A 12,225-nucleotide genomic window follows, 5' to 3' on the forward strand; every position below is an offset into this window, starting at 1 on the left:
TCTGAGTCTCTGCCTCTTTCTCTGACACACAGCCTACCTACCTTTTTACTCAGCTATGTTGGCTGGAAGTGTGGTCCATATTGAGTGATTCCTATTTTCCATTACACAGTCTCTGAATACTTTTACCTCTCCAAGCCTAATGAGCTTGTTAATAAAACTTTTGCATCCATTTTGAGGAAGTGAAGTTTTTTTTTCTTGTATTTGCTGGGTTATGAACCAGAATTAAGACTTAATACCTAAGAGATAGTGGAACCACCCGACTTTTTTTTCCTTTAAAAACTCATTTCCGATTTGGAAAGTAGTTGTGTCAAGTAGGATAAAAACGGCTAGAAGGGGGCCGGATATGCGTAAAACTGCTTTCAAAATAAAAGTATCTTTAGCTTGATAGAAATGTGTTCACCAGGCTGGAGATTAGTTGTTTTGTTTTGTCTTAACTTATGTATCACTATCTGAAGGCAGTTTTCACATCCCTTTCCTGAAAGGGGAACATTTATGGTACTTCAATTCCTACATGAATTCAATGACATTAGTTTCAAGACACTTTTCAGATTACATGATGCATCAGAGCCAAAGTAGCACATTTTTAAATTAATTTATTCTATCGACAATCGGATAAACAACACACTGATTCTCATAATCAAAAAAATGCTGTACATGGGATCCGATAATCAGTCGACTCATAGGATACAGTATATATATACATGTAAATATATGTATTATTTACTTTTACTTGTACTTTTAATACTAAAGTACATTATTAGCAAAATATTACTTTTGATATTTAAGTACAGTTAATATCAGATACTTTAAGACTTTTACCCAATCGCATGGGTGACTTTCACTTTTACCAAAGTAATATTTTAACATGATATCTGTAATTTTACTCAAGTATAACGTTTTTATACTTAATACAACACTGCTTGCACACAAGTGTGGTGTTTTAACAACTTAAGGCTTTAAGGATTGTGCACATACATGATGAGAGGACTTGTGACTATGAGCTCAATGTTAAAATAATGAGGGAAATGAGTATACTATATATTTTGGGTTTAAAACATGATACTTTATTTTTTTGTAAATAAAACATCACTTTCCAAGACAGAGGAAATCTGCAATAATCAATTATATATATAGTTTGTGCATGTGTGTGTATTTCGGGCCTGTGTAGGCAAAAAAGAAATAACAACAGAGTGAAAAAAATGAATTTCTCTGTAAAAGATGTACTTCTTCTTCTCCTTCTTCTCCTCCTTCCTTCCTTCTTCTTCTTCTCCCTTTTCTTCTTCTTCTTCTTCTTCTACTATGCAGTGCACAGGGCTACGCCGGTTTTATTTAGAAAATCACCTCCGGAAGTTGTGATTGTCATGTACATAGCTTCACAGATAGTTGAAAGTAGATGGTCAGCCTGTCTGTCTCAGGGGCTGGGTTTCTCTTTTATCCAAGAAGAGAGAGAGAGAAAAAAAATCTGATTTTCAAGCATGACGGAACAAAGACACTGATGAACTCTGACAAATTATGATTTAAAAACTTCCAGAACTTACCATGGCTATAAGGGAGCTCAAAGTTTGCCTTTTAGGGGTAAGTGGCAGATGTTTTTGTGGATCCACTTTGGGGAAAATTCCTTCTGTCTGCTGCGAGTAAACATTATTTTACGTTAACGGAGAGATACCTAGCTAGCTTTAACGCGAAATGTCGGTTAGCTTAACGTCCTTTGGCTACTTTATCGTCGTCTGAAAACTTGAAGATTTAACTCTTATTTTGTTAGCTAGTTGACTGAAAACCGATAGCTAATCGACCGGTGGGCGCAGCAGTCCCTTTCCACCCGTTTCCTCATCGTGTACGTCTGTTTTCCACTTTTAAATCGACTAAATGTAGTTTACTGCATGTGTCTGTCTTTATTTTTTAACGGTCTGACAGTGTAGCATCCATTACGTCATCATCAGACCGACCGCTACAAGACGTTCGATTTCCTGCTGCGCTAGCAAAACACAGCAGTCCCTGTTTATAGACGGTGACAGGGATGTCCACAGACATTTTGGACTACAAAGTGGGAGTCTATCAATGAAGTAAAGGGGAATTGGAGACCTCTAGGAGCTGTATTAACGTTTACCAGGCCTGTGCATTCCTCCACAGGCCACTGACATGCTCACCAAGCATTTTATTAGCCGACCACAGTCTGTCCTCACCATTTTTTGGTTACCCCTCTGCTCGGAGAGGTAGACATGACCATCTGTGTGATCCATGGGATCATTTTACTCAAGCTTTAACTATTTAAAGCCAGGATAAGAGCTGTCTTAATGCTTGGATCACTCAAAGGGCATTGAGTATAAATAACATGCAGCCAAAGAAGCTTTTAAAGGTGCATTATGTATTTTTAGGGAACACATTTTAATCAGAAGAGAAATAGCTTCATTTACTGATTTTATTATGCCTAAACAAACTAGATAAACAAAGTCTCTTCGTGTTCATGACCGACTCTTAAAGGACAACACAGTAGAGTGGTACAGTCTGTAGTCCTAAAACCCTGAAATCAGTCAGCATTTTTGCACATCCGCTTCCCTCGTTTCAAAGCCAATGCCTGAAATAAGGTCTGTGGGTACCACAGGCTGAAGATATTTACACGTTTTGCTCTACGACATAAAATACATCATTAAATGTTCCACAATTGAATGTTAATGTGCTTACTTGCAATAAAACGTCATCGCTACACCACACTGTTTAACTTTGTGAAGAACATCTTGTTTATTCAGTTATGGGGGGAAAAAAAGAGTTTGCATTATTACCTAATTAATATTATCAATATTAAAATTCTTAGTTTGAAATTCTTCTCCAAAACTGCACAGTGTACCTTTAATGTTTTCATGTTAATTTAGCTTAGCTTTAGGAGATGTATTGTCTTGCACAAATAAGTAATATTGACCATAAATTCAGAGCTAGTTGTGGAATTCGTGGACTAATCTGAACCTATCTGATGGGGTGTGCATGTGACCAGACAGTTGCCTAATCAATAGGGGTCAATAGTGACCTGTGACTCTGTGTATGTGTGTGTTGGGAGTGCTGTGACTAATGTGCTACATTACTTTTTCAGGACACTGGAGTTGGGAAATCCAGCATTGTGTGCCGATTCGTTCAGGATCATTTTGACCACAACATAAGTCCCACAATAGGGTGAGTGCATTGTTACAAATCATAGAAAGACAGAGACAAACAAATCATCAACAAGAGATTAAGGCTGCTAGCTACTATTTGTCGGGGTATTTACCAAACAAATGTTTTTTTACATCTGGTAAACACGACAGCACTGCATAATAACGCTATTTCTGCACACATTTTACTTTTGTCAAAAAATTGCAGCTTCCTGCACTTTGCCATATTGCAATTTTGATTTGGATTGCCATTAATTGTACAGTCCTACAAGAGATTATTTATATATATATATATATATATATATATATATATATATATATATATATATATATATATATATATATATCAGCTTCAGCCATCTTTGCTCAACACTTTTTGTAGTCCCAAATAAAGTCCGGGTTTGATATCAAATCAAGTTCAAAGTCTGAATGGGCTACGATCTATTTCAGTTTGAGTGCATGCAGTATTAACTCAAGCCACTTTTACACAATAAATACATATTTCTGATCAAATATTCTATAAATACTATTCTATACTTGGTGAAGTCAGCTGACATATAGCTGATTATAGTATAACTGATCATAGAAATCAGAGCAAATCCTCAGTACTTAAACTCTTAGAACAGTTTGATTAACAGAGGGACTAATATTAAGTCTGCTATCAGAAAAATGATTACCATGTCTTTATAGAAGAAAAAAAAAAGACTATAAAATAAGAATTAGCAGATGTTTATGGCCAATTACTAGGATTTTTTAGACATTATAGCTGCAACGATTAATTGATTAGTCCTCAACTCTTAAATAATCACAAACTATTTCTTTGATTGATTAATCAGTTAGGGTACTTTTATTAAGAAAGTCAAGCTAATTAAATGTGAATAGCTTCTGGTTTCTTTACTCATTTATGACGGTAAACTGACAATCTTTGTGTTGTGGAAAAAACAAAATATTTTGAGACATTTCATAGACCAAATAACTGCCATAAACTGAGATGGATCTTTTAAAAGTTAGTGATTAATTAAGTTATTAAGTCATATCTAGAAAAATGTTTGAGCCCACTGTTATCACTCCTCGCACTGTGTTGGCTCTTTCCTTTTTGATGGTTGCTTTGTGGGCCTCAGTGCTTCCAGGCAACATGGTTTCAGTGACAAACATCTTATTTGTTTCCTGCTGACTTGTACTGATTTGTTTCCTGTGCCTTTTTAAAGAACACGCTTCGAAGCATTGTTGTGAAATGCTCCTTATCATCCACAGAGCATCATTCCTAACCAAAACAGTGCCGTCTGGAAATGAACTGCACAAATTTCTGATCTGGGATACAGCCGGACAGGAAAGGGTGAGCGCATCAACAACAGAAATTCCTCAATTATTAACTATTAGCTTTAAGTTAACACACATGACTGTATGAATCACGTTTTTTCAGAAGTTAATTTTCCGTGACATATTGCACCAGGAAGCTGGCAGTGACACAATCATTTCACTGTCAGAGGTCCTCATGACATAAAGATATTATTAGGTGTGAAACAGGATGATTCACGTGGAGTTCAAAGGTCACATGACTGGTATCTTCACGGTGATTCATTTTATGGAGGAGGGGATGCTGTGTTTAGTTGAGGCTTGTCAAACATGCACACAGCACTGAAAAACAAGTAAGTGTGTGAAATGATACCTTGAAACCTGTGTTTCTCCGTGGTTTAAAGTCCTCTTTATCTGTGGGTATAACATTACAATTGTCACTTTTGACTGTCAGAAATCCAAAATTAGTACAACCAAGAAGCAAAGTGCACAGAGATTCTGTAATAGTGCTGTAACGAAGGCTTGCCTTTGTTTTTTTATACTGAAAGGACCAGCGCCTGCAAAACACAGCCCCAGTCTGTTACGGCTCTGTTACTACTTCTGCTGGCGAATCGGAGGCAGAACGAGACTGTCCCCACTTTCCACCTCTGTACCTTTTATACACACAGCAAGGCGAAATAATAGTGCAGTGTAAATGGGGCTCTTGATGAGGGGACCTCCTTACTGTTTCTTTTCATTTCTGCTGACTGCAGTTGGTGGTAATGTGTATCAACAGTTTATTTATATGGTTAATTATATAGCAGCATTCAAAAACAAAGCAATTCAAAGTGCTTTTACAGGGGCATAGAAATCCATTAAAAAATAAGACCTGAAGAAACATATTTAAAATGTATTTAAGAGACGATAAAAACAAATCCAAAGACAAGCAAATATATAGTTAAAGATATCTGATTTATTTGACAGCTGCAGTAAACAATACTTTTTGAAGCCCTGAATTTAAATGAACAGTTTTAGCAGACCTCAGATATTTGGGAAGCATGTTCCAAAGGTGGGGAGCATAGTGTGCCAGTAGAAAGAAGACAACATTGCGATGTAGCAGGTTATGAAAACATTAAAATAAAGATTTGGATGCTTTTGTGGAAGATAATGCATTCACCATGTTTGCTAGGGTCTTAAGGATGCAAATATTGGATTTTGGTGTAAACAAAACTGTTTTCAATCAGAACCATTGAAGGGATATTTGAAAACAGTTTGGAAATTGTATGTCAAGGCTGTAAACAGTTCTCTCTATGAACATTCCTTTAAACACTGGAGAAACCTTCATAGTTAGGAGCTACATAATAACACTTTCCATCAGCCACTCATCACTTAAGAATGTATGGGCATAGTCTACTCACAGTACAGTATGCTCTGTCTTTATGGGTTAACCCAGCATGTTTAATGATCCATATTAAAGACTGTGTTAAATGGCCATAGACTGTTTTTGAAGTCATCTTTATAAAACACTTACATATCTGCACAACTCTGCTATACACATAAGATGTAATTTGATATATTGATTGATCATGCTAACTTCTTTAAATATGTTGTTTTTTCAGTTCCACTCATTAGCTCCTATGTACTACCGAGGATCAGCTGCTGCCGTCATTGTCTATGACATTACTAAACTGGTAAGAATAACAGTTAAACTTGGGTTGGGTGGTGACATGGTTAGTGGTCCCAAATCCATAACCAAGATGAAAAAGTGAGTTACCAACAACACTTCTGACTTGCCTGCCAATTCTTGAGGGGCTCGAGCAATGCCCTTCACCCCAAACTGTCCCACTGTAGCAGAGAAGAGGCTGGTCTCACACTTGACGTAAAATTCAATTACTTTTCCATCACTCTGGGATGCCTTGTTTCCATGACCTACAAATGTCATTCTTTCCTCGTCTGTTAATGGAAACTTGTCTGAAAAACATCATCTAATGTGATGAATGTATGACACAAGTTGTAAAAAATGTTGGGCCACATTCTCATAAAGAGCCCATCCCAGAGGTGACCGTGGTGTGTTCTTGTTGTTCAGGACTCTTTCCAGACACTGAAGAAGTGGGTGAAGGAGCTGAAGGAACACGGTCCAGAGGACATTGTTGTAGCCATAGCAGGGAACAAGAATGATTTAGGAGACATCAGGTGAGTTTTGTTTCTTTTTTCTTTTCAGGCAGTTCAAGGCCTTTATTCTGCTTCGCTTTTCTGTATATAAAGTACGAAAAGACGGGAGTTGTTCTTCCTATGAGGTGGCAACAGAGGTAGTAATGCTAAATTAATGTTTATACAGAAAAGTTAGCGGGCAGGATGGTAAAGGCGTGTGACATTTTGACATAACCAACGTCAAAATGTTATGCTTTGTGTGCAACCAACAACTGTGTGATTTTAAAAAGCAGCTATCAGGAGCAGGACAACACAAGGAGGAAGAACAGCCTCTGAAAATGTCTGTAAAATAAGTTACCTTACATTATTATCCAAAACACCCTTATCCTTCTTCCTTATATCTTCATCTCCCGCAGACTTTCACAGAAACTAGTTAGAGATGAAATGGATGAAAGTGATTGATGATTAAAATGTTGATTTGCCATGATGGGACCCTTACATCCTCACTTACTGTAGTCTCCTTCTCCTTTACAGGGAAGTTCCTATGAAGGAAGCTAAGGAGTTTGCTGAATCTATTGCAGCTATTTTCATCGAGACTAGTGCCAGAAATGCTGTCAACGTTGAGGAGCTCTTTCAGAAAATCAGTAGGTTTAATGCCTTTCCTGTATGTTGTGTCTGCATCATGTGCGTCTGTGTATACTGTACTAGTGTCGATACATCCTGAATATTTGAAATGGTTTAAGTACTCATGATCTGCAGTGTTGATTCACATGTACCAGCTGCACTTTCTTGCTCTCCCTCACACGCACTGCTGTGATCAGAAGTAAATTCACTTAGATGCTGATCTGCTTAACAGACAGTACACAAGCTTTAATTAAAAAATTAAGATGTTGTTTCCTCAATGTTGTGCCAATTTTTCCCCATGGTATCAAAAATCTATTTTTCGAGGTATTGTATCGAAATTAGAAATTCCAGTGTCATGATAACACTGAACTGTATTATTCAGAAGAAGGCTGGTATACTCAAAGAAATGCTGGAGAAGCCTTTAGTATGCAACCTTAAGCTGTTGTGTCCTGTAATCTAACATTGGATGGACTAATCTGACGGTATGAAATAGAGGCCAACTGATTGTGGACTTAATGTTAGCCATGTTCCCTCGAATGCTGTTATCAAACACAATCTGACATAGATATGTAAAGGAGGCCGACTATTCTTTACAGTTTAACCACAATCATTATTGTCCAAAATGAAATCAGTGCAATGAAACAGGAGCCATCAATGAGAATGTAATAATTATAAACTACCCTAAGCATATTTTTTTCTGCATTATTATATTGTAACGCTGCATATCAAACAACGTATACACTGATACTGATATATCTGTGATAGGCCAGTAATATCAGCCAACTGATATATCAGTTGGGCTCTGGTATGAAACCAAAAAGTTGAAAAATTTGTAATTTTTCTAACCTAATATGACTCATTTACTGTTCATGTTTCTAAAAACTTTTGACATTTTAGTAATCGTGCCTCCTTCTGCTTTCATTTCTTCAACTTTGTAAGTTTTAAGCATGTTTCTGTCATGATGTATGGCAGACACAGTCCATTATATTTGTTTTTGACATCTCAAATTACTTATTTTAATTAATGACGTTCTAGAAATAAATCTCTTTCATGTGATTAGCTGTTGGCATGTTTTGTTTTTTCAGTATGAACTGTATTAAGAAAAGCAGTATCCCTGGTATTGTGTTATGTATTTATATGGCACTGTGGCCAGCATATATTTAAAGGCTGTGTGTAGTGGATGTTAACCAGGATGCACTGCCATATACACTGCAGTAGTAATAATACAACACCCTGTTCTGTGTGTGTAGGCAAACAGATACCACCCCTTGAAAACCCTGAGGTGGACAGCAACGATTCCTTCAAACTCACCAGGCAGCCTCCTCCGTCCACCAGGAGGTGCTGCTAGTACCAACGGTGGCGGATGAGATTACTTCCCACAGCACAAAGACGGACTCCACCAGCACAGCACACAGTCCACAATGCACACAGTGTCTTACTCCTGGTAAAGACAAGACAGTGGACAGACAGAGGTCAGCTTGCAGGTGTGGTCAACTGCAACATGACAGAAAAAACCTGCCATCAGTATTACATGTGTCATTGCACATAATATTATTTCATTTATTTGTAGCAGTTTTGGCTTTGATGAAGTCAGGAAGCAGAAAGCCTTCAGTTTGTCCCCCTCAGGTGGTGTTTTACATGAATTACATTAAGATTTCTGTCTTCTGTCTTCAGACCACTACAAAGAGGCAGTTATTCCCATTTTCCATAGTAGTTTAAATCCTTAAATTGACAACAAGTGATCTAGCTGATGTGCTTTCTAAAGGCGGGTTTTGATGCAACTGCATCTTCGTTTTAAGAGTCGACTGCTCTTTAGATTTTCATCGCACCGTGGCTCTTAAATCGCACACATTAAAATGTAATTTTTTAAAAACCTTTATTAAGGCAACACCTTTCCTCCATCGAGCTTTTATGTACAAGTATGTATCACTCATGTATAGAATTAAATTAGAATATTTGAATAAGAGGTTGTCGATGTCGAACCCTAGACGAGCATTCAGTTCTGTAGCTCAAATGCAGCGGCTTTACATTCCACTCTGTCATGTGTTTTCACACACATTTGCTGTATAAGGGACAACTGTACTGTTGCAGAATGGACAGCTTAGAGGCCTAAATCGTAATTACGGTATGACACCCCCTGTTGAAACACTGTGACCAATACTAGAATTGTTTACATAGTGATTTGTTGAAGATGTTTTCTACATGCTGAAAGTATGTGTTGTGTGAGATTTCACTACAGGGAATGATGACTGCCAAACATGAGGTTGAACCTGAAAATGAGTTACATTTATACTGTCCTGACCTGCATGTATTTTACTCTTTGTGCCAAAAGGGCTGTGTTCTATATACTAACCAAACTCTTAAGAAAAATATGGGAATTTAGTCCTAAACCAATTAATTTTAGCTTGCAAGTGGCGTGGAAAAGTGGAAAAAGGGTTAAAGTGAAAATAGTCCTTTGCCCTGTTGTGTAAACTAAGATTATGCACATTGTTTGCTGCTGTTTCTGCGGCAGTCGTGCCTTTGGATTTGACCACTTGAGAAATTGATAACAGCACTTTTGCATACATTTAAAATAGTATTCATTTGGATTTACGTGTTAAGTGTTGAAACAGTTACACTACTCCTGAACAGTATTTTTTGATAAGAGCGTTGAGTAGCCATGAACGTTGACCTAGATATACAATGAGTATTTCTTGTTTTAAATTTCCTTAGCTTAAAAAACATGTTTATGTTTGTAAAAATCTAAATTAAAACATGTATGAAGAGGTAGTGAGGTTGCATTTGTAATTTGTATTGCAATTACAGTCTAATTTACTGATATGTACTAGGGGTGGGGGGAAAAATGAATTCGTAGATGTTTTGCGATCTTTCTCGATGCAGAAAAGTAAATAAGTGGAAATTTAAAAACCAATTCTCAACATTATCATCATCTGTAAAAATGATGTAAGACCCGGCAGTACGTTCCTCTTAGTTGAGCCAAGTGGATAGTGAAATGTAACAGACGTACAGTAAAGCATAGGCGTCACTACTTCATGCTTATCTTCCTTTAAAAATTAAATGTAATGGACGCAAACATGTGTCACGCTTATTTTAATTATGGATCATTACAAATACACTAACTTTTAAAAGTGGCAAGGAGTCAAACAGTGAGAAAAAATAGATCATGCATACAAATCAAAAGTTTCGATTCCTCAAGATGCACTGATAATCATTTTATAATCGCGTTGTGGACCTCCTGACTCAAATCAAATTGAATCTTTGAGGTCCCTACAGATTCCCACCCCTAATATGTATCATTCTCTCTTTAATGTAAAGTCATGCCAAACTCCCTTCAAAAATCTGCCAGTTAATGTAGCTTTGCTTACTGTAACTAAACATACAGTACATAACCTACCAGAAAGTGATGTAACCTGACTTGATCTGAATCCTGAGTTCCCACGGGAAAATGTGTGTTGCATATATTCAACAAGGATGTGTAACTTCAAGGTTACATCAGACATATCAGTAGAATTTTCCACTAAAATGTAACACAGTGATGAGATTGAAATTGACGGTGGAAACTGATTTAGGAACTGCTTGAGGTCAAATTTACGAGCAGACTGATCTAAATGTCACAAAACAGAGATATTTAAAGGCAGTTTGGCATGACATTACCTCCTTACAAGAGAAAAAAAATTACATATTGCAGCACATATTTTATTAGGTTAAATATTGACATTGTGAAGAGATTTTCAGTGATTATATTCGTCGTCACACAAGTGCCTTTTTTAAATGTTTTTCTAAACAAATGTATGACATGGCTAAAAAGTGCATACTGCTAGAATAATGCATGAATGACTTGACTTAACCAGTACAGAGGAATTGTATGTATAACAGTCAACTTTGAAACTGCCAATTATCTGCAGCCATCTTTATAATGTATGCATAAGTCATGCTTCCCTGTATCCTCTGTAGGTCAGATTAACTTTGTATATTAATCAATGTAATAAAGTAGTGATTATTATATTTTTCTGTTTTGTCTTTGGGTTACTTGACGAAAAGGTGTGTGTTTCTAAATATTAAAGACACCAGAACCCTCTTAAAGGATTACAATATAGCTGCTCATTCATGTTTGCATGTTTAAAGTTTTGTTGACAGATGATTGAGAGACGAGGGGATTCATTAAGAAAAGGTCGTGACTTGGATTAACCTCCGGGCGTCATGTGAAAATGACACTATTTGGTTGCACAGTATGAGATGAAGCTTTTGGTCCAGTCACTGCAGACACAGTACGTGAGAACAGTGGGAACAGTGCACCGTGGTTTATTGAAATTAAAATTTTTGCTTGCTTCCTAACTCTTATAAGAAGCTCCGACTTTGTAAAAGTGGTATTTCTCTCACATAACCTGTTTACTTCAACCCCAAAAGAAGAAACGCTTAACAAATTCGTCTTGTGTTAGTTTTGCACATACATGGTTCACATGATCTTTTAAAAGCTGTGAACTGCACAAATTACACGCAGAGTGGAGCATACTACAGAGCCCTATTCAGTACACAGCAATGGATTATTCCTTCAGCAGCTTACAGAGGGGAGGTCTACACTTCTTGTCACGGAGATGGATTTAACCATAGCTGACAGTTGTCAATGGTCTCTAAGAGAGCAAAGAGGGCAAACACACTGTCTGAGACATCAGCATTCCTATCCATAAATATCTTTAACAATTTATTTCTGATTTTCTTTTCTTTTAAATATTCTTCTTTCTAAGGACTCACATCATCATCAACCAAAAAGATTTTTGTTTCACTTCATTCCAGTCAGAGGTGCCTTGCAGCCAGACTAGCCCCTATTAGAGAAACTGTGCCTTGATGCTTTTCTGCACTGACTTTAGCATTCAGACCCAGCAGGATTCTTTGTGGCTATGTCTAGACAGATCTGACAGTGACCCTGCAGTTTGACCTGCTTAATAATGGCAAAGGCTCTATTAAATCCTACACCTACATTTAATTATTACATAAAAACAGCCATCTTTGTTGGTGAGTTCTACATAATTTG

The 12,225-nt window shown here is 37.0% G+C and overlaps 1 protein-coding gene across 1 annotated transcript; it reads left to right on the forward strand.

The window, feature by feature from the left end:
* The first annotated feature begins 1,446 nt into the window (after positions 1-1,446).
* Positions 1,447-11,198, forward strand: rab31 (RAB31, member RAS oncogene family). The gene is made up of 7 exons (XM_073491410.1): positions 1,447-1,575; positions 3,086-3,165; positions 4,398-4,479; positions 6,038-6,109; positions 6,505-6,611; positions 7,104-7,213; positions 8,444-11,198. The coding sequence occupies exons 1-7, from the start codon at positions 1,540-1,542 to the stop codon at positions 8,539-8,541; spliced, it is 585 nt and encodes a 194-aa protein (XP_073347511.1). The 5' UTR covers positions 1,447-1,539; the 3' UTR covers positions 8,542-11,198.
* Positions 11,199-12,225: the final 1,027 nt, after the last annotated feature.

The sequence above is a fragment of the Pagrus major genome, chromosome 21 (assembly GCF_040436345.1).
Source record: "Pagrus major chromosome 21, Pma_NU_1.0".
Lineage (NCBI taxonomy): Eukaryota > Metazoa > Chordata > Actinopteri > Spariformes > Sparidae > Pagrus > Pagrus major.